This window comes from Crocodylus porosus, unplaced genomic scaffold, assembly GCF_001723895.1.
Source record: "Crocodylus porosus isolate Cpor-Errol unplaced genomic scaffold, CroPor_comp1, whole genome shotgun sequence".
In the NCBI taxonomy this organism is placed as follows: Eukaryota; Metazoa; Chordata; order Crocodylia; family Crocodylidae; genus Crocodylus; species Crocodylus porosus.
Window position 1 is genome coordinate 3002943 of NW_017728948.1, and position 26571 is coordinate 3029513.

At 44.4% G+C, this 26571-nt stretch overlaps 1 protein-coding gene across 1 annotated transcript in view; it reads left to right on the top strand.

Moving 5' to 3' along the window:
- Position 1: 1 nt before the first annotated feature.
- The window catches only part of CUNH20orf194 (chromosome unknown C20orf194 homolog), a gene marked incomplete at its 5' end in the record, with an annotated part of 123010 nt that continues 96440 nt past the window's right edge, over positions 2–26571 (top strand). Inside the window, 2 exons of the mRNA XM_019552559.1 lie at positions 2–18; positions 13656–13735. Of these exons, the coding sequence (XP_019408104.1) occupies positions 2–18; positions 13656–13735 (97 nt within the window). The remainder of the gene's footprint in view (positions 19–13655; positions 13736–26571) is intronic.

Below are 26571 nucleotides of genomic sequence, written 5' to 3' on the forward strand. Positions count from 1 at the left end.
GCCCGACCCTGTCGTGAGGTACCGCGGCTTAAAGCCCCGGGGGAGGGGGCAGTGTGTGTGTGTGCAGTTGTGGCACCTGACGAGGGGTGTCTTTGTGTGTGTGGTGTCTGTGAAGGGCAGGGCACGTGTGTGATTGTGCTGCTGGGGGGCGTGTCTGGGAAGGTAAGGGGTGTGTGTGTGATTGTGCCCCTGGAGGAGTGGGGGGGGGGTGTAACTGGTTGTGGGGGAGGGTGTGATCATGTGTATGTATGCGTGTGTGTGTGAGACTGTGGTTGGGGCGGGGGGGTGTGAGTGCACGTGCGTGATTGTGGTTTTTGGGGAGGGGGTGTGTGGTATTAAGGACAAGGGGACGCGTGTGACTTGTAGTTCTTGAGCTGTGTGCGTGTGCGCGCACGTGAGCAATTGTGCCGGGGGTGTGTGTGCGTGTGACTGGCTCTTTGGGGCAGGGGGTGGTGTGATGCAGCCTCTCAAGGACAGGGACGTGTGTGTGATTGCAGTTGTCCAGGAGGAGGCCATGTGTGTCTCCACGTGTGATTGTGTCTGGGGTGGCGGGGTGGGGAGGTTTCTGTGCCTTTGCGGGGTTTGAAGGTGTTGGAGGGTAAGGTTCAGTTCCTGCTCCTGCCGTTTGAAATTGAACGGGTCACATGAGCAGGGGGAGGAGGAAGGGGATCCTCGCCAGGAAACGGCCGATCCCGTCATCTTGGCCATTGCCCTGGTTTTTCTCCCTGGAGCAGCCTTGCCCTGCGTGGGTTCATAAGCGTGTGTCATCTTGAAATAATGCAGTGCTGGGGGTTTTTGAGGGGGGAGGAGGGGTATTTCTTTTTCTTCTTTTGCTTTTCTTTTTTTTTTTTTGTGCCGGGCAGTTTTATTTTTTTCGCTTTGTTTGCTAAGGGAGAAAATGGTTTCCATTAAAACCTCCCTGCTTGTGAAAGCTAGTGACCTTGGCAGCTCAGATCCTGTTACAGGGCTGCCTGGAGAATTTGGCACCTTTAGAAACATCTGCATGCCCAGCGCGCTCTGAGCAGATCCAGCCTGCATCTGTATTGCTTCCCACTAATGTACCAGATGTTAGCGGCTCATTTTTTTCTGTTTGGTCATCTTATTACATGCATCCTCTGCACAGCTGGTGGGGGGAGGTTTCTGTTTGCACTTAATGTTTTTAGACTGCAGATATTTGCCATGGTGGTTAATGCATATCACTTTCTTTTTTTCTTTTTAGAAGGGCAGCAGCTCCCTTCCTTTCTTCCCTCCCACTCACCCACAGCTGCCAAGAAGAGAGAGAGACAGTTCTGTGGGTAAATGTCTAATCTTTTATTAGACCAACTAAGTAGTTGGGGAAAAAATGTTCTTTGCCAGCTTTTGGGCTTGCAATAAATAAAATTTATAATAAAATAAAAGAGATCACGTTTACCCAAAGAACCTGGTCTGTCTACATGGCTACAACCAGCACCCCCGAAACAAAGAGAGAGAGAGACTACTTAGACTGTATAAAATGGAGAAACATCCAGAGATAACTATTCTGGATCTTCCATGTACTGCAGGATCTGAGGGCTGCTCTTTGGAGATTTGACATTCCCGAAGTGGGGGAGGGAAGCAAACAAAACAAAACCCCATCAAAACAAATGGGCACTTTTATCAACAAAAGGGGGCACAGGGTCTTAGTTCCTTGAATTCAAAGTTACCGAATCCTTAGCAGCTAAGAAAGGTTTTTAACAAAAACCTCACTATATTGTTTTTTCCCCTAATGTGGCTCTTTCAGAAAAGACTTTAAGTAGTTTCAGTTAAAAAAAAAAAAATGTATTTGCAAGCAAAAAAAATATATTAAAAAAATGATTGGTTTAAGAATCTTAACAATCCAAGTTAAATTTCTCTTCCGGGAAAAGGTATAACTAGGTGCCCACTTTTGGTTTGTAATATAATACAGGGTCACTTTTTGGGGAGGGGTTTGAAAGAAAATACGAAGTGACTCCTTAATACAGTATTTTCATTTTGATCTTTACTAAACTCTGTCACTTTGTCTCACTGACCATAACATAAACTTATCTTCAAAAGTGGAGTACAGGCAATTGTCGCTTAGCGCTCTTAATTGGTTCCTGAAAAAATCGAGCATTAAGTGAAACTAGCATTAAGCAAAACCGAATGTTTTTGATGACCCAAGATGGTGACCTCAAGTGTTTTTAATGACCCAAGATGGTGACTGTGAGCATTATAATGAAACTCACTGAGCGCTAAGTGGAATCGAGTATCAATTTAAAATGAGCGTTATAGCGAAATAGCGCTTAGCAAAACAGCATTAAGCGGGGTTGCCTGTACTTGAACCAAGGGTTAGAGGCTCCATTAAAGCACAGAACTTTTCAAGTAACTCAGATAGGTCTCTTGTATGGGGGGGACCTTGACCAGGCATTAAATGAAAATCAGCATTCACAATGCCATTTGTAATGCATACCCAGGCATACCCTATACATTTTACATTTCCTCATGGTGTGTTTAAATGTTTAGCTACATGTCAGTCATTCTGTTGATTTGTGTAAGATGGAGAGAGATGGTTTGGAGGGTGTTCTTTAGGGCTGGGGTTATAATGCTGTCTTTCAGATGGCAGTATGTCCTTATTGAAGAATTACACTGTGCAGTGATATACTTGGATTACCACGTGCTCTGATCCCATTTTGACACATACACGACTTTCTGTTATATAGGCCCCATTTTAACTACAGATCAAAAGGAAGGTGGGTTTCTTTGAAGAGTTTCATAATGGGGTTGTCTCACCAGACTCTCTGAAACTTCTATCCTATGAACAAGAGACATGATTAGATTAACTAATTAAATGTTTGTCCTTTCGTTTCTGGATTAGTTCAGATTGGTGGCTTAACTGCATTTTTTCTTCTTCTGAAAACTGAAGTCTGTTCTGCGTGTAGACTTATATTGGTCCGACTCTTCCAGGAATTTGATACAAGTGAAATAATTACTTCAGTAGAACCCAGAGTTAGGATGAAGTTTTGCTGGTGTGAATATGTGTTATACTGGTGATTTCCATGCTTTTGGTGAATAACCTGCATTGGTGTAAACCCATCTGTACTGGCATTGGTGTAAACCTATCTATACTAGCATAACTGTAAGTAGCTGTGCTACTGTAACTGTATTGATGTAGCTAAAGCAATACAACACTTGTGTGCACACCTAGCCAATTATGAGTGAAAGCTTAAAGAAGGCAGGGCAGGGTAGAGATGCATTTTATAGACTAACTGAATTGGAAAATCATCTCTTGCTTGTGAAAGCTTGTGTCTCTCCATTTTTGTTAGCCAATAAGATGCATCCCTACCCTGACTTCAGACCGCCATGGCTGTCTCTACTCTGCCCTGGCTCCAGACATTGCTGTCAGTGCTGCAGGACCCCAGCCCCGGAGCTGCTTCCTGCCCTGCCAGTACTGCTGGGGCCCGTCTCCGTGGAAACCTTGGTCGCCTGCTGTCACAGTGCCACTGCTGCTGGGGTCTCCATGGAAATTGGCCTGAGCGATGCAGGCAGAGGCAGCTGGGAAATGGAGTCCACTGCAGGCTCAATCTGGCCCATGGTCCAGACTTTTCCTGCCCTGGTCTAACTCCATCCTCTTTGGAGCCACCCTGCAGGGAGTTGAAAGTTGCTGTTCAAAACCCTGGGTCTTCTCTTCTGCAGACTAAATCAGCCCAGTTCTCTCAGCCTCTCCTCACAAGTCATGTCTCCAGTCCCCCAGCCATTTTTGTTGCCCTTTGCCAGACTCTCTCCAGTTTGCCCACATCCTTTCTGTAGTGAGGGAGGGGAGGGGCAAAACTGGACCACAGGACTCTAGATAAGAGTTAGGTTCAGTATCCTGCCATGCTAACAACTGTGCATGTGTGGCCTTGAGGTAAGTCATTTAGTGCGTAGACCTGGATTCAACAGACATTAAAATCCTTGCACATGCAGCTTGTGAACTGAGCGTGAATGTGTCAGAATATGAGGAACTGAATTTATTAATAGCTCCAGTTACAGCAGCAGTAAGCAAGTGACAGACCGTTCAAAGAAACATTGAGTTTTTGGAAGAGTAAATAAGTGTTATTATAAACCTAAAGAACAAAAAGATTACTTGTCCCTGATGCCTTCCTCATTTATCCCCTTTTTATAAGATTCTAGGAACAGTCTTAAACTGGCCGTTGAAGGTGATGTTGAACTTGTTCTAAACATAGTTTGAACTGTTTCTGGTGGTTTTCCCCACTCTGCATCTGTCAGAGCTAAATTATGTTTAAATGGGGTTATTTGGACCCAGTTTTAAAACAGCCTTGCTCTTGTCTATGGCTTTAAATGTCAGCAGAAATGAATTGGACATTGTCTGTTAGGCTGACTTTTTATTAATTCCCCATTTATACTCCAGCTAAGGAAAACTAACCAAGCTCTGAGTTAGCTACAAGTTTCCATTAAATTGAAGACTATACACAACAAATGTATTAGACTCTTGAGAGCAAGAGATGAATTGATGACTCTTTCTCAAGGGTTGCTCCCAGTTGGGTGTGAGCAGAATCACTGTGTCCCACATTCATTTTTCCCTTTTGTGAATTAAAAGTGTGACTTATATACTGTGGTTTCTATGGTTGGGCATTCAGCATCTTCTCCCTGTAGCTGGCAATCCTGTGATGAAGTGACCTAAACATTATTCAGCTCTGCCTCTGCACTCCTGTAAAGTCTTTGTGTTGTACTTCCCATAGGCCAATACTGCTTGTATAAACAGGAAATAGCGTGTGAGTAATTGTAGCCTGACATCTGCACAGAGCAGCGACTTAGGCCTGTTGGATCACTGAATGCTCGAGCTAACCTTGCGAAGGGTCAGTCATTCCCTTGAGCAGAGGCCAGGTTCAGGGCCTCTGCTCTGCAAGAGGATGCAAACTCTGGTCAGGTTCTCATTATTGCTGATTAGTCCCAGAGAGAGAAACTTGCATCTAGAGAAATGCAGTGCTGGGAGAAGACCAAATACACCACAATAATTATAGCTCCAGGGCAGTAAAAATCAGTTAGTTATAAATTGTACCTATTTCTGGTGCACACAACATCTTGCTAGCCTTTCTCAGTACTCAGATTCCTAACCATCAGTCTATTGTGATAGCAAAGCCAGTAAGAAATCGGATGAGTGCCTTTTGATACCGAAGATAGGGAACTGGGCTTCCCCACGAGGCTGACAAATAGAGGACCTGTGTTGAGGATCCTCTGACATTGAAGGTGGTGGGGTTTGGTTTATTAATCTTTGCAAAGATGATCTGTTGGCTGATTCCATAATAACATTCCTGCCTCTTGTGGAAACTGAAAGGGTAGTGCTGCTTCTGCCACTGGAGAGAACATTAAAAAAATCCCTGTTTGTTCATATAGGACTTGTCTATAGAGAAACAAACTAAACCTTCCTAATAAACTGAACAAAAAGGCACTTTCATTCCAGAAAGATCTGCACCCAAGAAGTTACACTGGTACACTGATAAAACAGGAATATGATTATGCTAGTAAATGTCTCTGTAGATAAGTCCTTGTTTGAATTTAGTAGAACAAATAATTAACAGTTGAGCAGTTTATTCTGTTGAGCTGTATATAACCGTTCAGTGGTGCAGGCAAGAATAAACAGTGGTGCAGCGAACATTGAATTGGAAGAGTCTTTCGGAGCCATCAAGTTCAGTCCCCTGCTCTGACAGAGGACATAATACAGTCCCCTTTCACAAACCGGTCAAGTGCCAGCTCTTTCTTTCTTTAAACCCCCGTGTCCCCACTATTCCTGTTGGAAAGCTGCTCAGAAAAAGCTGTCTCTCTTTGGACAAACAGAATGATGTAGGCTGATCTGCAGGTGTCTTCAGTTTTGTCATATTACAAATAATCAGGTATTTTTTGTATAAATTCTGCTTCTTTTGGCCAAATGAAATATAATGTTTAAGTAATGAATATATATGCTGTCTAGACAGCCTTGGGCTTGATGATGAATGCCAGTCATGATCCGGTGAGTAGCAGTTGATGGTGGAAGGAGGGTTCATAACAAGGGTCTGCCAGATCTTAGTAACAATTTATAATATGATTCCAAATATTAGGAGTCAGAAAAGGTAGCATGCCGTGTTGAAAACTAGCTCCTAGACTCTTGTTTAGAATTGACAGGGCATCCCAATAATACATATCATTCACATGAATACTACAAAACATTCTTTTGAAAGTGAAAATGTTTTCATTGTGTTTTTAAAAAGAATTGGAGACAAGTTTCTCTGCTTATATCTTGTCATATCTGAGCATCTTTGATATAATCCCTCAGGAGTACATAAAAGTTACCATCTTCTCTCTTGCATCCTTTGGTGACTTTTGAAGGGGGAACAGGAAGGGACCTGGAAACCTTCTGCTCTCTGCACAAGATGGAGGAAAAAGACAGCTCCCTGCCTCAGGACCCAGAGGCTGGAGATACAGAACGAAAGGTTCCTTGAATACTTAATGTAGAGGAAAACTAGACTGGAACTTGAAACCTAGGCTTTAATAGTCCAATATATGCTAGGCAGTTTTATAGCTGCATTAGGAAACAAGGACCTGCAACTGGGAATAATCTAATCAACCAGCAGTTTTGTCTGAGTGGTGAGTTTTTTTTTGACACGATTCACATTGGTTTCTCAGTTCTTCTAATAGTCATTGTCCTTCCACAGACGCAGCTTTCTCCTCTTCTCTCCTTACACATATGTTTCACATTCAGCAACTCTTCAGGTATAGCTTTTCTGTTTCAGACAAATTAAAAAAAAAACCCACCAAGTTTTGCTTTCTGCGGAAAAAGTGCACATTCAGGAAGCAATGTATGTAGTTGCTCTTATAGGTGATTGTTTGATATGTATGTTTGGATGGTGGTTTGTGCTTTCAAATCTGTACAAATGCGTTCAAATTCTCCCCCCAGCTTCAGCAAGTAGGATCCCCTTGTGCTCTGTCTTCGAATAACAAATGCAACAACATGGTCCAATAGCCAAGATGGGTTGTCCAGCATGTGTCAGTTCTGTGCCGAGTCTAGTGGCATGGTACTGGTATGGCCACTGCATGTGGCATGGTGCCAGAGTGGGACCGTGTCTCAGGCACTGTCCGCTTCAGCCATTCCAGGGCATGCACTGGATCTGGCGTGTGGACCAGCCCCCCTGCCAGGAGTTTGATACCTCTGTTTTAAGCAATTGTTTGGATTCTGGTTCTGTGCCACCTCCTTTTCCATCCCTTCCCTCAACCTGATGGGAAAGACCTCTGGTTTTGGGTGGGCTGAAGTCAACCCATACCAGGACTTCTAAATGTAAGTTAACCTGGAGAGAGAGAGAAAGAGAACTCGCTTTCTGCCCGCAGCATCGCTGATTTAGGCACAACAATAATGCTGGCTTGTTAAAGGATGCTATCGCTTGTAAACTTTGCCTGTTCATAGGTCTAGGTCAGAGTTCAAACTGTAGTAGTAACCTCAACTTACTGTGTTTCAAGTAACATCTACACTACCCTTTCAGCCTCCAGAAAGCCGATTCTGCCATTTGACTTTTGTGGACTTGGCAGGTAGACACAGCCAGCTTGTCTCGGTAATCAGTGACTGATTTAATTGCCCAAGGAAACTCGAGAGGCTGGGGTCACTCTGTTGCTTCAGGAACAATCTACTGCTTTTGTTTAGTGTGCGGTATGTGTGAGAGAGAGAAGAATACTGTATGCTTTTCAACTTTCCTGGTACAAGCTATTTTAAAAGACATATTTTGTCCAGCCAGCAGAAACTAATGTTTATAAATTGGTTTCTGTAACAGTCTCTCAAGGCGAGTATCGAAGTAGAACAAACTTTCCAGTTGTGATGCTTGCCAGCATCTCTCAGAATATGTCTGTCCATGATCTCTTCACCATCTGTCACTTTGCACCCAAGAAAAGCTTCATTTGGGCTTCATACCTTTCAGTAGAAGTCTGACAGATTTTAATAGTAGGGGAGAGATTAGGTTGGCACCTTAGGCTGCCTGTACATATGCTTGGAGATGGGGGTGGAGGGTAGCTTTTAACTAGAACAGTTTCCAGGCAGCTGCTCTAATTAAAATGCCACAATGTCACATGTATTGAGCCCCAGCGTGTTTAAAAATGGCCACAGGATACTTTATCTAAACCTTTTTCAATGAGGTTTAGTTAAGGTACCCCATGGCCATTTAAAAATGCATGGGGATTTAATGCACGCAACACTGCAGCTGTCTAATTCAAACATGGAGCAGACTTGATTTATCAAGCTTGCTCTGACAAGTTCTAATTACAACACCAATGAGCCCATGTATGGGCAGTCTGATGGACTCTCTCCAGGGCTGCCCAACTTCTGTGGGAGGAGAGGGAACACCATGCCAGGGTAGGAGGAGGAAGCTGGAGTAGAGGGTGAGGAGCCTGCAGACCTGTGTAGCAGCTGGAGAGCATGGGAGCCACACCAAGGATGTGAGTTCAGGGACCCTACGTTAACCCCTCAGGGGCTGGATGTGACCTGCAGGATCCCAGTCGGACACCCCTGAACTAACTTCAGAGAGGCATGGGCTTTTGTAGACTACAGCCTAGTACGTCCATAGCATCTGAAGGGAGAGACTGTAGCCTGCAAAAGCTTATGCCTCTCTGAACAATTTATTCTGAGTTGCTCCCCTGCCCTGCCTTCTGCCTAACTTTAGACTGACACAGCTAGCTACCTTTGACTTCTCAATAGGATCCTGGTGGAACATGCCTATGTGAATCAAATTGTCTGTACCACAGATTTGCTGGACAGCTGGATTTGATAGGTGGCCTCCCTTTATGGAACTGATTTCATAGATTCATAAACATTGGGGGCTGGAAGGGACCTCGCGAGATTGAGTCCAGCTTCAACTGTCCTTAAACTGACCAACAGCAGTACAAGCCTTGCATTCTTCTGATAAGGTTAATTTTAACTATGCCACAGGGCCTACCATTACTTCTATAAGGCTTTGCTAAATTTACTAGGCCTTACTTTATGCAAGGCCTTACTACATCTTAGACTTTAACAACAACATATAGCTTAATATCTGAACAAGTGACAGAAAAACACTTGCTCTAATCTTCATAGAGCCTTCAGCAAGCACCTTTATCACACAGGCATAATTTTCAGCTGTCACACAAGTCTCTTTCAGTCGTGGTGCAAGCGAGTGTAGCACTGCCAAGCCTGTAAGTATGATGTTGGTTTTTCCTCCCACAGTGGAGTCCACCCTGCACTTCTCTGTGTTAAATGCCATCAAGTTTTGGTCTGCCCACCTTGTAAGCATGTCCAGGTCAGCCTCTATCCCCAGCCTGTCCTCCAGTATGACCGCCTTCACCCATAGTTTAGCCAGTCCGCATCTGGCACCAGAACCCAGGTCATTAATTAAGTTGTTGAAGAGTACTGGCCTGAGTACTGAGCCCTAAGGGACTCCACTGGTCACGTTGTGCCATGTTGATTTGCTCCCATCCACTGGCTTGCAGCAACTGCAGACTACAACTGTGATGTTGGACAGTGAAAGGAGTAACTCTGGCACCTCTCGTTACCTGGGTCTGCTGGTCAGACACTGCCTAGGGATGTGCTGGATGGGTCTGGACCAGATGTTGCCTTTTGCCTTGCATTAGGAGGAAAAGCAGCGGGGTCCTTTTTCTGTTTTTCAGTATTGGGTGTCCTTTGATACCAGAGCTGGTAAACACATTTCTGTGGAGGCATTTGTTTTGTCTTCAACTCTCTTTGGGGAATTGTGCGACTGCCAGGCAGATTCTTTGAATCCTTTTTATGATAGGGTGGCACTGTTGGAAAACTTTGTAAAGTCTCTGCTCATGGTGTTGATGCTGTAGCTTTGTACTATACAACAGACTAAATCATCACTAACACAGCTTTATTGATGGTATTAAAGATGATAACATTTTAATGTAGACAGGCTCAAAAATACTTTTCCTCAGATTGTACTGGTTTGACTGTTGAAGATGCTCTAGTGTTGCAAGTACAATTCAGACATGGTTAGAAACTTATGATATGTGTAATTCATGTCTTTATCCAAACAGTGCTGGTTAGGATGTCTTACTCTTTAAGAATGTGATTAACTTCAGTTTTGTTCCTGTGAATGAGAAGTAGAAAAATAGGGTAGGTCAGGGTTAATTATTTTTTTTTTTTTAAGGCGGGCTGGTTGTCTGGAGCCTGCAGCTATAATGCAAACAAAAGAAGACCAATTGAGAAGTGACTTTTTCCTTTGAAAGTTCATGCAAGGTGAAGTTTTTGGCCACAGCTTCTTAAAATGGTTATTTTCTAATTTCTGCATAATTAAGTGCTTCACATTCCCAAACATGTTTCCTAAACTGGCTGCAAACGTTTATTTAAAATAAACCCTTGAAGGTGCATCATTCAGTAACTTGAAGTCAAGTGAAATCAGACTGGAGGCTGCCACAGCTGTTGGGGCACCTCAGATGCTGTAACAACCCTCCTCTGCTGCGGTGAGGTTAGTTGTGTTGCTTTGCACTGTTGGTTATTCTTTGGGCAGAGTGACCTGGTGGCACCCATCTCCTTTCCAGGCATGGAGGGAGCCTATCCACCCCTTGTTTTTAGTCCTGCTGGGTGTCCACGCACCCTCATCACCCAGGCTAGCCCAGGTGCGGGTGCCAATTTAGTCACTGGCAACCTGACCGTGGAGCAGCGTCTTCTGGTTTACATGGTACCAGATAGCTGACCAAGAGAGGCTTGGCCTGACGTGGGAGTAGCTTGAAGGTTTTACATAATTCTTCAAGTGAGGATATAGCTGAGGTCATCCATGGAATATGTGAACGGCTTGATGTATTTGGTAATATCTTTACTAGATCAACTCTATACAGGGGACAGGTTTAGCAACTTTTCAGATTTACAATGCCCTTCATCATATATGTTTCTTCCTTAGACCTAAGGAAAGGCATTTTGTGTGGGAGCTTGTCTAGCATCACTCCCAGCTATAACATTAGTGCAATGAAAGATGCCACCAAACGTGTCTTGTTCTGAGAGTATATTACCCTCCCCTCCCCTTCCCCCAGTGCCTTCACTTCTGCATAGGGAAGCCTTGCTCTGTCTGTGTGTCTGTGTGTGTAAAACTGCCTAACATTTGATTAAGGAATATAGCGTTTGCCAATCTAAAACCAAACGTATGCAATCCTTCAATATGATGATAGAATTACATTTGCTGCACCTACTGGATGATGCAACTAAATCTCTCACTGCAATTGTGCTTATAGCTTGGGCGTATGGCAAACCAGACTAGAAGGCTCAATAAGGATTTGGTTTTAAAAGTACTTTTTTTTCTGCCCTTCTCATCAGCAGCGTTGGACGTGAAACAATGGGGGCAGCTTGCATATAGTGCATTTGAATAAATTGGATGTAGGAGTAGGGTGCAGCCAAGAATAACAAGCAGGGTGGCTCTTTTTCCGTAACGTGGGAAAAAATGCCCGTGAAGGAGTAATGGGATGAAATGATACGATGACATTTATTTTGCAAGCGTATTTTTTTTCCTTGTGTTGGAAAAGGCATACATTCTCTTAAATGAGAAGCTTGCTTTTCTGTGAGGAATATATTAAATATATTAATCATTATTAGTTAATTGGACCTACAGTTCTTTTATATTTGCCTTTATAAGCCAACCTACTAGATTTCCCCCCCTGCCAGCATCATGCCTATTACTAAGTTGTGATTAGACTAAATCAATCAAACATGTAAACTGTGGCAAGTTGGGGCTGGACAGGTAATTAAATATTCCTAAAGGCTGATAATCCTAAATTCAGTTGCCCATCTCTCTTCTGTTGATTTTAAGCCTAGGTCCAGTAAAGGACTTGGATGCCTCAGTCCAAAGTTTTAATTAAAAATCTTTGGTTGGTTGTGGCCTAAACTCTGTAGGTTCGTTGCTTTTTTTGACCTTGGCGTTTACCTGCCGGCTGGAGTTGTACCTCTGAGTGGGAGCTTGTCTAGCATCGCTCCCAACTGTAACATTAGAGCAATGAAAGATGCCACCAAACGTGTCTTGTTCTGAGAGTATATTATCCTTCCCCCCTTCTTCCCCCAGTGCCTTCGCTTCTGCATAGGGAAGCTGTGTCTGTGTCTGTGTCTGTGTCTGTGTCTGTGTCTGTGTCTGTGTCTGTGTCTGTGTCTGTGTCTGTGTCTGTGTCTGTGTCTGGTTAGGATCCAAGACCCAGGTGTTCCTCTGTCTCGGTCCCCTGGATGGCTTGATCAAGACACTGTTTTCGGAGCACACCTCCACATCCTCTCCAAATCCATCTAGATCTTTTCAGAATACAGCCTTGGAAACTTTCTTCAGCAAGAGGAAGAGAAGGTGTTGCTCATTGTACTTAAGTAGCCTGCTGCATATAGCAGTTTCTGGGGCAGTAGGAGTCCCTGGCAAATTTTTCTTCTTAACCTGAGTGGGCTCAAACCCATGTTTCTTATCTTTCAGGAGAGTGCCTATTAGGTTGAAATACTATTCTGAATTTGGGCTGCCTTCAGCTGTCCTAGGATGGGTATGCTACTGTACAGAAAATAATTCAAAATGAAGTGACCCAGAGTGAGAGGCCTGACTGTAGACTGATGTTGAGGGCTGTTGTATAGGAGTGAAGAGCTCTAATTTGGGGTTCCTAATTCCCGGGCTGTGTACACATCTTCCTTTAGACAGTTTTGGATCATGAAAGAAAAGGAAATAATTCTTGGAGCAGAGACTGGAACTCAGACCTCCCCTTCCCCTTCTCCCCTAACCATTAGCTCTCTCCCATCCCCTCCCCTAACCAAGAGTCATAATCCGTCTTGTGATGGCACCTTCTGGGCCCAAGAATTTTACATTACTTTGTGCACAGATGGAAGAGGTGGCCTTCCTGGTAGTCTCCTCATTTGGATACTCTTCCTGGCAAGCAGGAGAGATTCTCAGAGTCTACAGCTCTTCCACATGCCATTTTTTAGCCTTTAGGCTATTATATAATAAGAAGGGTGCCACCTCTCCTATTTCTCCCTTAATCTCAATTTTTTAATAACTGAACAAGGCTGTTTCCTTTGAAGGAATAATTGTAGGCACAAAGCCCTCAGGGTCTGGATCCTAAGCAGATGAAGTTAGCTCCACGCCTCTGTGAGTTGGTGTCTAAGCTCTTAAGTGGGGCTGAAGATCAGGCATGCCTGTTTAACGTTTTCTGGTGGTGAGCTCACAACAACTTGCTGCTTGTATGGAGTGTTTTGGATTGCCCAGCTGTGATACTTCATTGTCCACACGCTTTGGATAGGGAGTGTAGGTATCTAATTTGGTAATGTGAATTTTGGTGGTAGGACAGGTCCCTAACAATTGCGCATTACAGCATATAAATCCTTTATTGGATCTAGGCTAGTCCTAAAAGACCACATCAAAATATAGCCTGTAACTCTTATTTTCCTCCCACCATTCCTGCTTATAACCAATTATTTTGGAAACTTGAAACTGTTTCCTTATTGACAAAATAACCTAGAAAGTGCCTGGGTACTAGGCTAGGCTTGTTGTTGTGTGAAACATGAGCTTTGTAGGTACCTGAAAGACAAGAGGGGGGCTTCCTAGTATTACATGCCACTAGTTAATGTATTTAAGAAAAAGGTAAACCAATCCTTGTGTCTTCCATTCTTGTATCCTCTTGATTATTGTTTCTAAAGATTTTTTTTGTTTGTTTGTTTTTTCCAGTTGCAGTCGCCTTCGACAGATTCAGAGCATCCTGATGCAAAGCAGCAAATCTCAACCTGATGGAATCCTCTGCATTTTAGGTATTTCTTTAATTATTTAATCAAGTAAGCAACAACACGTGAAAAAAAATACATGGACTAAACCAAGGGTGGCTTCTGTGGGCAGGAAGTAGGAGTTGGAGCAGCAGGTTAAGGCAGAGGAAAAAGATAGCAGTGGCAGTTAGAGAGAGTGCAGAGCTAATTTGTGGCGCACCTGCCAAGATAAGTTGGCCCCTACTGGCCTAAACTGTATTTTTAGGTGTCAGAACAGTTGAGGTTAGTAAAGTAACAAGGACGGATGTAGTCACATGAGGGTCGTTAGCTAAAAAATCCACAGTGAGCTACAGCAGAGATAAGAATGTTCCCATTTCAGCAGTTTTTTTCTGTTTTCCCTCCATTTTGAGGGTGGGGAAATAATGCAAAGTGCACTTCAGTGGGGAAAAAAAAAACCCTTTGGAGATGCTTCTGTCTGAAATATATTTTACTCCTGATTTCTAGCAAGATGTTGATGAATTGCAAGGAAGTGATGAGTGACTAGGATAGCAGGGGTTTACTTAATGAAACAAGATTGAAAATGAAGCATAATTGGACTAAGCTTTGACAAAAGAGGGACATAATATAGAAAGTTCTTTAAGGAGCTGAAGAGCAAAGAAATTAGTGCAATGTAAGAGTAGCTAGGAGTAATAGGCTTGAAGTAAAAAATTGCTGCTTAGGAAAAATCACTGATCATATGGCTTGTTGGGCTTAAAATTATCTCCATGGCCAATGGTTGGAATCCCATTCCTTGGTTGGCACACTGCAAACTAGTATGGATAGATGTGTAATTCAGGGATCTCTTGAATTCTATTGGAAGAATTGGAAGCAACTTTCTTTTCATAGCAGCTTTGTGCTGGTAGGTAGTTGCCAATAATTTTGTTTTTTTGGTGATACCGGCGGGGTGGAGGGAGGAATGTCACTCGCATTAGAGCCAAAGGTTGTACTAGACATAAAGATTAAAGAAAGCTGCTAGATGGTAAAATGATAAAATACCTGGTAAGGTAATGAAGTATATCATGAAAGAACAGAGTTGTAAGCACAGGAAAATAACGTAAGAATTGTCCCTTACTGAGGATTACCGTTTACTGGGTCAGACCATTGGTGTGTCTTGCCCAGTATCCCGTGGTATGGTCATAAGAAATGGCCAACTTGGATTTGTCAAGAGCAGCTTGTTCTTTACTAGTCTGACTTCTTTTTGTGACACTATGATGAGCTTTGGGGATAGGGTGGGGGTGGGATGGATAAAATACACTGACTTCAGTAAGGCTTTTCATAGATTTCATAGACATTTGGGCTGGAAGGGACCCCAGAGAATCATCGAGTCCAGCCCCCTGCCCCATGGGCAGGAAGTCAGCAGGGATCATAGGATCCCAGCAAGATAAGCATCCAAATGTGTCTTGAAGGCATTCAGAGTTTGGAATAGACTGCCTCTGGTGGCAGTCTATTCCAAACCTTTGGAGCTTGGGCAGTAAACAAGTTCTTCCTTGCGTCTAGCCTGAATCAGTCGTGGCGGAGTTTGTGACCATTTGATCTTGTAATCCCTTGGGGCACTCTGGTGAACAGATGTTCCCCCAAATCCTGATGAGCACCCCTGATAAACTTGTAGGTGGCCACCAGATCGCCCCTGAGTCTGTGCTTTTCTAGGCTGAAGAGTCCCATGGCTCTCAGCCTCTCATCATAAGGTCTGTTTTCCTGACCCTGATCTTGCGTGTGGCTCTCCCCTGCACTCTCTCAAGCTTCTCCACATCTGTTTTGAATTGTGGAACCCAAAACTGGACTCAGTGCTCCAGCTGTGGCCTCACCAAGGCAGAGTACAATGGGAGAATGACGTCCCAGGATGCAAGCCAGTGTTTTGCTTGTTTTATTAGCCACAGCATTGCATTGCAGGCTTATGTTCATCTTGTGGTCAATGATGACCCCCAAGTCCCTTTCATCCGTAGTGCTAGCCAGCGTAATGCTGCTGAGCCTATAAGCGTGCTGTGGGTTTTTCATCCAAAGGTGGAGAACCTCGCATTTTGCGGTGTTGAACACCATCAGGTTTTTGTCCACCCATTTCCTGAGCCTGTCAAGATCTGCCTGAATCACCATCCTGTCCTGAGGTGTGGATGCTTTACCCCAGAGTTTGGTATCGTCAGCAAACTTGGCCAGCCTGCTTCTGACACCAATGTCTACATCATTAATGAAGATGTTAAACAGTATAGGCCCTAGGACAGGGCTTTGAGGGATCCCACTGGTGACTGCACACCAAGACGATTGGCTCCCATCAACCACCACCCTCTGGGTTCTACTGTGGAGCCAATTCCCCAGCCAGAGGATCGTGGTGAGGTCAAAGCTGCAGTTAGGCAGTTTTGCCAAGAGGTGATTGTGGGATTCCAGATCGAAGGCTTTTTTGAAGTCAAGATACATGACATCAATCTCTTCCCCCTTGTCCAGGTGATAGGTCACCTGGTTGTAGAAGGAAATGAGACTGGTCAGGGAAGACCTACCCGTAACAAAGCCATGCTGGGTATCCTTCAGGTTATTGCTGTCAGCCAGCCTGTTTAAGGATGGCCTCCTTGATCATCTTTTCCAAGACCTTCCGCAGGATAGAGGCCAGACTGATTGGCCTCTAGTCTACCGGATTTACTTTCCTCCCTTTCTTGAAGATGGGCACCACATTGGCCTTCTTCCAGTCTTCAGGCACTTCACCAGAGCACCAGGAGTTCTCAAAGATCCGTGCTGGGGGCTGGGCTATGATGCTTGCCAGCTCTTTGAGTACCTTGGGGTGTAAACGGTCAGGGCTGGCTGAATTGGAGGTGTCCAGCCTGTCAAGGTGTTCCTTCACAAGGTTAGCTTCGATGCAGGGCAAGAAGTCTCCCTCACCTGGGCCTCCCTGACCCACAGTGGGGCAAGGGTGTCCCATGGGACTGGTGAAAGACTGACGCAAAGTACCCATTTAGCAAGATTGCTTTTTCCTAGGCATTGGTTGTCAGTTGTCCCATCTGGTTCAGCAGGGGTCCAGTGTTGCCCTTGCTTTTCCTTCGGCTCCCCACATATCTAAAAAAGGACTTTTTTATTGTCCTTGATATTTGTAGCTATCTGGAGTTTCATTGCAGCCTTGGCTTTCCTGGTTTGCTCTCTGCAGGTCCGGACCAGATTCCTTTTTGGTGGTGGATCCCGTCCTCCATCCTTTGTAGGTCTTCTTTTTAAGATGTAGGAGGTCTGCTAGTTCCCTGGAGGGCCGGGGGGCTGCTGTGCCCTTTTGCTGCCTTTCCTCCGAGACGGGATGGACTTTGCTTGCATATCCAGGACCGCTTCCTTGAGGAGCAACCATTTGTCCTGAGCTCCCCTCCCCTTTGGGTTGTGGCCCTTTAGGGCCGCACTGACAATCCTCCTGAGCTTGTCGAAGTCAGCTTTCCTGAAGTCAAGGTCACTGTCACCCAGCTTCTCTTTGATCGTTAGGTCACTGATTAGGTCGTTCCGGTTGCCAGTACGAGATCGAGCAGCGTATTGCTTCTCGTCAGCCCATAGACTTCCTGTGTCAGATAGAGGTCATCCATGCACAAGAGAAAGTTTTGCAACCACTCGGATTTGGCTGAGGGCTCCTCCCACCAGATGTCTGGGAAGTTAAAGTCTCCCATGACAATCGTGTACCAGGGGCGCATGGCCTCAGGTAATTCCCTGGCAAACTCCTGGTCAAGGTCTTGACCCTAGGTAGGGGGTCTGTAGTAGACTCCCACCATAGTATCCCCTGTGCCATGTTCCCCACGACTGTTAACCGAAAGGGTCTCTAGTCCCCCACTGGGCGCCAATGTCGGCTTGTAGGCACGCGTAGCTTTCCTTGATGTAGAGACCTACACCTCCGCCCCTTTTATCCTCTAGATCTCTATACCCATGGTCCAGTCATGGGTGGAGTCCCACCAGGTCTGCGTTATCCCTGTGACATCATAGTTATTTGCATTCATCAGGAGGACAAGTTCATCCTGTTTATTCCCCAAGCTCTTGGCATTTGTGTATAGGCATGCAAGTGTTCCCTTGGAGGCCCTTGCCTTGCCTACAGATTGTTCCAGGGCTGGGGCAGGGGTGGGATCCCTTAAATGCCTTGACCTGCCGGCTTTGCAAGGGTTGCTCAGCAGGCCAGCAGTGGCAGTAGTCTCCCCCGGTCCCCCAGCAGGCTTAGTTTAAACCCCGGTGGAGCAGGTCAGCCAGTCTGGGTGAGAAAAGCCTCCTCCCCACACTGTCTCTTATGATGCTCTCACCAGCTAAAGCAGAGGCTCCCAATCCCTGGGCCGTGACTTGGTGCCAGACCATGAAGGATTGGCTGCCAGTCTGCAGGAGGGTTTGCTGCCAGACTGGAAGCCCGGAAGTGACTGGCATACTGTGGAGCGGCAGCCAGCCCTTCTTTATACTGAGTATAAAAAAGGGTTGGCTGCTGCTCCGCAGTATGCCAGTCACTTCCAGACTGCAGTTTGGTCCGTGGACTGGTTTGTGGTCACTTCTAGTCTGTGGTTTGCCAGGCCATGATCTAAAGGTGTTGGAAAGCCCTGACCTAAGGAAATACAGTCCAAATGACAGTATTGTCAAGTGAGCATCTACCTAGTTGGGTAGTCCTGCTCAGAGTAGTCAAGAGTGTTTCAGTGTGAAACAGAGAAGCAAGAAAAAGTGGCTAGGCAGGAAAGCACCTGGGAGTTGTACTGGCTTGCAAGCTGAGTTAGCTATGTAACTCTTGTTTGCATCATTAATAGCAGACTAGGACATGTTAACATCAGTCTAGCATGCAAATCGCAGGAAGTGAGTCTTCCACACACTATACAGCATGGCAAGACTTTACCTGGAGTATCATTTTTAGTATTAGGCACCATACTTCAATGAAAGATGTGGACAGCTGGGAAAGAGACCAGAGCAAAGCAACAAAAGATGGTTAGTGGTCTAGAAAATGTGACATGAGGAATGGTAGGACTGGTGATTATGTAGTCTGGAGAAGGGAAGCCGAAGGGGTGGTGTTAAGTCTTCAGTACAAAAAAAAGTTATTGTAAAGAAGATGACGATCAGTTGATATCCTGTTCCTTTGGGACAAAGAAAAAACACTGGACTTAAATTTTAAGTCTTGAGGTTTAGCTTGTGTTTTGGGACAAACTTTCTAATTATGAACAGATTACCTAGAAAGGTTATGGAATTGTAATCATTTGGTAATATTTACACACAACTATTTGGGGTGGTTTATAGAGAAAGATGAGCAGGGAGTTGGACAAGGTGGTCTCATGGGGTCCCTTCCAGCCTTGTTTTTCTGTGCTTCCTGAACTGGCACAACAACCTTGTGGTGGCATCATAGTGTTCCTTGACACCTGTTGTTTTCACCTCTGACTTCTGCTGCTGTTCTTACTTCTGAAGTAGCAATAGGAGGCAAGAAAGAAGTAGCTTTAAGGAACTACTGCATCTGCAACTAAAAGCACATTTTGTTCTGGCAGAATAACAGTGCTTTCACTGATGAGAATCTGTCAGACTAGGGGAATCCTGATGATTATACCTTGGTAATCTGCAATGTGTTTGCAACCAACCAAAAAATCATAGCCTATATAATGTATAATACGGTCTTTTATATGGGATTTTTCACATTTACCAAAGCAGCAACATCATGATTCCACTTTAATTGCTTAGTCTGACCTCCGACATAACACAGGTCAGAGAGAATTTTACTCAGCAATTTCTGAAATGAGTCTCTGATTTCTGGCTGAACAGGAATGTCTCCTAGAAAAGTGCAGAATTTACACTTCAGGAAGAAGTCATCCTTCCTGGTTAAAGAAAAAACCTCTGAAGTTCATCACCTGACCTAGATGTTTGTTACGATCTTGTCTTCATCTTCAAAATTAAGAGTCCTGTATTATCACAGCATTCTCTCTGTTCGCATACTTTGGTATAAAGTGTCCCGGTTTGAATTTGGCATCATTTCCCTTCTCAGAAAGAATTAAAGACTTGATCTAACATTAAAAATTATTTTGTTAGATCTCAGTAAAAAGGTAGATGATTGTGGCTGTTGAACTCCTAGAACTTTAATTCAAAGATGAATTTTTATTTATTTATTTATTTATTTTTTAGATTTTGACATAGTTGGAAGGTAGAGTTTTGAGGGTTTTTTTGCCAGGGATACAATGGTAGAGGTGATTTTCATTTTAAGAGATTTTTAAAGAGTAATGATCTTCTAAAATATTTTAATTACTTTTGTTTCTGGCTTTTATAATATCTGGTAAAGTAGGTCGCCTTAACAGATTGGTTGCTGTTGAATGATTTTAAAACCTTAGGACTTAGTAAGTTTGAGGCATTAAGATGATAGTTCCTGAAGAAGAAAGTTGTCTTTTTCTCTTCTATAATCATTTTGTAATATTTTCAGGCTACTAACCTTGACTGTGTGTAACTTTTCACATTTTAATTTTTATCATTTGTAACTACCTCTCTTCTGGGTTTTGGAACATCTGGTGGGTTTTACTTTACAGTAACAAGCATTTTGTTAAAAATCACTGGTGTTGTATGGTTCTGTAGTGACCTGTGGTATTTTTAGATTAAGAGATGGGGTTTTTTTCAAGGTTTCTTACAGTCTGTTTTTTAGAATACTTGGATTTTGTTGAGATTTAGGTTCAAGAGCCCTCAGACTGTCTTAGGATCATCAGTAAGTTATGATCTCTAGGGGTCACCTTTTTTGGCAGGCGTGCCACAAATGACGCACTCACCCTTTTGGAGCGCCATTCCAATCCCCTGCCCCCGCCCCATCTGCTGTCCTACCTTCTGCGCCCTGCCTCATGCTGCTTTGCTTTCTGCTTCCTGCCCTCTCCTCCATTATGCTGCCTGTCTCCTCCCTCATCTGTCACATGCCACGGAGGCTTCACGTGCCTCTTCTGGCATGCACCACAGGTTGGCCACCCCTTCTTTAAGACAGTGGACTAGTCAAGATGGGTAACGATGACTGCATGGATGAAGACTTTGATAGTAAAGTAGCGGAAACGGTGAGGTTTGCTAGGACTGCCATGGTGACGTAGTAGACAGCTCTTAAATCTCTTCCTTTCATTCTCTCCTCCCTTCAAATGGGAGCAAGACTACCCCAAACACTGTATTATTTTCTTTCTACTATCTTTTCTTAAATTTTTCTGCTGTTTGGCCGTTCTTTTAGAGCTGTTTATATTGAATCTGTATCCCTTTGCTGTGACAGCACCAAACAGAAGCTGGAAAACTGATGAGCGTGATCAAGCTTGATCAAATTAACTTTGTTGTGGATACTGTTGTTGTGCATAGGTCGGGTCAGATAATATCATTGATACAGAATACTAATTCTCGAGCTCTGGATTTTGGTATGGGGAGGAAGGAGGAGGAGTGAAAATACATGGCTTTTTAGCATCAGGCATTTAGACTGCTTAATGCTGCAGTGATCCTAGTGTGTTTCTGTAAGGGTGTCGGGGTTCAGTTTCCCTTATAGCTGATCCACTCTGGTTTTGCTTGCTGCTGAAATTGCATACCTCCCATGTTTTGTAGCTAGGAAACTTATGTAGAGACACAATTCAGTCTTTTGAAAACAAAGCATTATTTGTTCATCAACAGGAACCCATCTAGAGAATTATTTTTAAGTAACAAAGAAGGCTGAAGGGCATGGGATTTACAAGTTCCTTTGATTGGAATGTGTCCAGGACCTTGCACCTAGGGCCTCCTCCTACACATTACAGGTATCCTGCTATTAACTGGTTACTTGCACAGTTATCTTGAGACCAGCTACTTGGGCAAAGTAGCTATCACACGATTAAAAAGCTCCAGCTAGCTATGAAGTTAAACCTTAAAAATGTGTACTCACTTCTATAGCTGGTTGTTATCAGCTTTAATTTGCATATGTAACTGGGTCTCCCCCGTGGCTGGGAGCTTTGCTGGCTCACAGGGTGCAGCCCTTGAGCTCTGGGTAGCACAGCTGCCGTGGTCCCCAAGGCTTGGGAGGGTCTGAAACCCCTGGGCCCACATGGACCTCTTGGTCGCAGCTGTGCCTGGGGTGCAGTTGAGACTGAGTGTCTCGTGGCTTACAAGGCTCTGGGTTCTGGCTATGTAGAGACACAGTTCTTTTGAAACTGTGCATTGAGGCATAGTTGGGACCCAGAGCCCTGTCCCAGCTGCTCATGGCCTCTGACTGAGAGCCCCCTCTGCAAAGTGGGGCTTCCAGCCTTGGGTGCCTGCTTCTTGCCAGCACAGGGGGAGCCCCTGATTGTGCTCCCTCTACATGAGTTGTAAGGCAGGATTGGATCCAGTGTGTGATCCCAGAATTGTACTTCCTGCCATGCATGTGTAGAAAGGGCCTGAGTCCACAGCCTCCTCCCCTGGACTGATAGAGACGGCTTGCTTCAGTAGGTATGCTGCTTTCAAAGACTGGCCTCTGCCTATTGCTATCTATGCACTTCACTTCTGCTGTAGTTGACAGTGTTTAATGGGTTAATGTCCCTTTAATTAAAGCTTTGGTTTCTTATTGGGTGGGGGGCAGGGAAGCCTGCTAGCCTGGCTGGAGCCAAACTGGTGGGCATTTCCCACTTAATAATACACCAGTATTTCACTGAGGATGCTGGAAGTACCTTATCTTTGTCATTGTTTTATTTCCTGTTTGTTTTTTCCTAACAGTTTCCTTTGATATAACTCCACGTGGTCATTCCGGATCACATCAAGCAAAACGCATTTGTATTTTGTTCTTAAATGTGCCTGGAGATCTCCTACAACAGCATTTCTGTAGCAACAGCAGCTATTGGTTACATGGAAGTGCAATATTAGGAGGGCGTTCTTCTCGGTGTCTCATGGTAACTGTTGTAGCGCTTAGGTGCCTATTTATTCATTCTTCCTCTGCTGCTTCAGCACTTGGTTGTACATGTTGATTGGCATTGCATCAAAACCTGGCTGGAATGGGAGAGACCTGGTTCTGTCCTTATCCTGCTCCCCAGCCCTGTGGTTCGTAGACTGCAGTTTAAGAATGTGTCTTATTTGGGGGAGAGAGTTTATATCAGTCGACAAACTCCAGTTCACTTTTACAAATACTATTTAGTTTGTGTACCTTTGTTGCATTTTAAAATCCACACCCTCCTAGGATCCCAAATCAGCCTGGGAGACCTGTGCTTCTAATGGCGATCGAGAGTTAACTGTTAAACAACACATTCAAATGGCGTACCCCTAGAACAGTGGGCTGGCCACCTCCCAGCTGCGCTGTTTCTCCCAGGTGACCCAGCCAAGTGATGGATCATCCCATGAGCTGCTTGGGGAGGTTTTCCATTAGGGGGGTCTAGCAGGTTGTGGGTGTGGGAAGAGAAGAGACCAGAACCAGAAGAAGGTAAGGCTAGACCACGGAAGTAGGAAAGAAGGGAGGGGGTCCTAGGATCTTGAAAAGGACTAATCAAAATTTAACAGATTGTGTTCAAGGGAGCTTAGGGAGGTATTTTTTACATGCTTCTGTTTTTGCTTTTTCCTTTACGTGTGTATCTCTTGCACTATGTGTTACATGCACATTTTACTGGCATTGACTGTCATGAAACCCCTAAAAGTGGGGAACAGGATTCCAGAGGATCCACCTTTAAGTAACATTTTAGGAGCGCATGATGGCCACTAGATTAGAAGACTGCAGTGGTTGCTACTGCTAGCAAAACTCTGGTTTTCCCCCTCTGTCAAGGGAGATGCTAGGGACACGAGGTCTGTATCTGGGGTTGCTCTTCAGTGGCCTAAGTAGTCGTGCTCAGCCTTTTTCCCCCAGCAGGTCAGATGGGAAGTGCTTGGTCTGACTGCTGACTAGAAGGTGGTTCTGATCCAGCACCCAGGGCCGGGGTGGTAGCCACCATCCAGCCATGCAGAGGAGGTAGGGGGGCAATCTGGCCTAAACCAGACCCTGCAGTGGGGAAAGGGGGCTTCAGTCAACCCTGTGGGGAGACATGGTGGGGGGAGGTGTGACCTGGCCCTGTGGAGGAGCAAGGGCATGTGACTTGACCCTAACATGGTCCTGGGGAAAATGGGGGTGTGCCCCAGCCTCATGGTGGGGGAGAGGGCGATTTGCGGGCTGGCTCTAGCGGGGCGTGTGCAGCTTGTGGCTTGGGAATTGGGCAGGGGGAAGCATGGCCATATTAATTAATGGCCACGGCTCCTCTACCACCAAATTTCCAGACCTGTGGGGAGCCCTGTGGGCCAGGTGTGATGGCTCCGTGGGCTGCATTTGGCCTGCAGACTGGAGGTGGAGCACCCTGGGCCAAGAGCTAAACAGTGATGAATGATTCCCTTGATGCAAAGGGGTTTAACAGTGCATGGGATTTAGTAGTTGTATCCAAATACCGTAGCTAGTGAGCAACTACTGGAGGCGTTCAGCCCAAGATTGTAATAGAGGGGCCTTTGTGCTGAGTTTGGGTCTTTTGTACCATTTCTCTGTTTTTCTGTTTCTAGTTCATTCTTATGATTCATAACCAGTTAAGATTCTGAGGGAACTCCGAAGGCAGCTTGGATGTCCTAGTTTTCTTGCATGTTGTTACATTATTTTAATTCTTTTAATCTGTTCATTTCCAGCAAATCTGAACTTGTTGGCAGGCACTGAATTGTATTCTAACATAACCCTCTGGGAAAACTTCACAGTCGCATGTGATAACGTATAGTTGCACTGGGACCACATCTGGGGTGTATTAGCACATACAAATGTTAACGTGACCAGCTCCTATACACGTGAAGAAAACCATACTTATTAGGTGCCAGTTAAATAGGCACGGTGTAGTCCTTGTTTTCCAGACGGGAACATTCACCCAGAAAAGATCAGTGGGCTTTTCCCTTTTTTTTTTTTTTTTTCAAGAAGGCTACCAGTCAGATTCCTGGCTAGTTTCAATGTTAATAGTACTGCCTATCTATATTAAAATCCTCCCTCCTCTTTTTCCTCTATCACTTAGGTTAAAATGATGGTTTGAGTATAAACTTGACTGTAACCTAACCTGTTAAAATTTCTAAGAATTGGGAGGTATTTATTAGCTCTTGATGATAAAAACATAGCTCGCAGTGTGAGCACTTTGAAACCAGCTGTAACTTATTACAGACACTTTTATGGTAATTTTTTTGCTGCAAATCAAGCTTAAAAATGCAAGACCAAGAGGGGTTTTTGCATGTATATTTTTTTTCATTGTCTGTCCTGGTGCCCCCAATTTATAATAGAGCTTTGGTATTTTTTAAGGATTATTAGTTCTGATCTCTTTGCTGATCACTACTTGGCTTGTCAGTAGCTTCCGTTTTTGTCAGTCTTGACATTTCTTGATGATTTGTTAAATACCTGCAAGTACAGCTTTTTCATAACCCAGGGATAGTACTATAAAGCGTATCAACTAATGTGTAATCATGTAATCTAAAATGGATGAACTAGGTCATAGGATTGGCTGGTTAAGAAACTTGAATATACTAATTAGATTAAACGTGGTAGATTTTTAGCCAGATGTGCAAAGCTGTATTGCTAGGTAAGATGGAAAGCCTTCTGCCCTTCAGTTTTGTATATCAGTTTTGTAGTGTCAATATTGAAACAAAAGGATCCTATAAAAAATCCATCTATTGCCTATGGTGAAACCAGTGCTTGCAGAGGGCATATAAAAATGAATACATGTTTTATTTCTCCTTACACTTATCTCTAAGGAAGGAAGTGACAAAATCTTTATATTAAGATGCATCATGCTAGAAACATTTCAACTTTCTGAAAAACAAATGGAATATCAAAGTGTTCCCTTGTAATCAGGAGGGAAGGGTTTGGAACGAAGACTGTAAGAGGGCTGTCCTTACTGGGAAGCTTGTTAATTTCTTGCTATCAGGAGTGAGCTCTCACTATCTAGAGAGCAGGTTAACTTCTCAGGCAGGGAAATCACTCTGAACTTTTAAAAGGGCAACAGATTTTTATTTATTGTTTTTAAAAAGTAAGTTTGTGGGTATGTCTTAAAACATCCATGGTTCAGATTCATTGATGTTGGGGTCGGGACCTCAGCAGATGATCAAGTTTAACCCCCTGCCTGGGCAGGAAAGAGTGCTGGGGTGAGATGACCCCAGCCAGCTGCCTAACCAGCCTTCTCTTGAAGACCCCCAAGGCAGGGGAGAGCGCCACTTCCCTTGGAAGGCCGTTTCAAATTTTGGCCACCCTCACCATGAAGAAGTTTCTCCTGAGGTCTAGCCTAAATCTGCTCTCTGCCAGTTTGCAACCATTGTTCCTTGTTACCCCAAGAGGTGCCCTGGTGAACAGAGCATCTCCGATCTCTTGTTGCGTCCCCCAATTAATTTATCGGCATCCACAAGATCACCTCTTGGCCTTCTCTTGTGGAGGCTGAAGGGGTCCAGGTCCCTCAGTCTCTCCTCATAGGGCTTGTATGGTTAAGGGTTTACAAGACAAGTAGCCCTACTCTGGACCCTCTTGAGGTTATCCACATCCTTCTTGAAATGCAGCGTCCAGAACAGGACACAGTACTCCAACTGTGATCTGACCAATGCCGCAGAGAGGGGAAGTATCACTTCCTTGGCTATATTTGTCATGCATCTGCTGATGCATGATAAAATGCAGGTAGCTTTGCTGACTATTTTGTTACAGTACTGAGTCATGTTCATCTTGGAGTCCACTATGACACTGAGATCCCTTTCCGCTTCTGTACTTCTGAGAGAGGCCCTCCCCAGCCAGTAGGTGTGCTGGATATTTTTACGTCCTACTGCAGCACTCTGAACTTGTCCTTGTTGTATTGCATCCTATTGTGTACTGCCCACTTATCCCACCTGCCCAGGTCTGCCAGATGATCAGCTCTTGTTAACAATAACAATCCTAGTTTTTCTGACGGACTGAAATGAGGCTCATAGGGACCAATTGGAGCAAA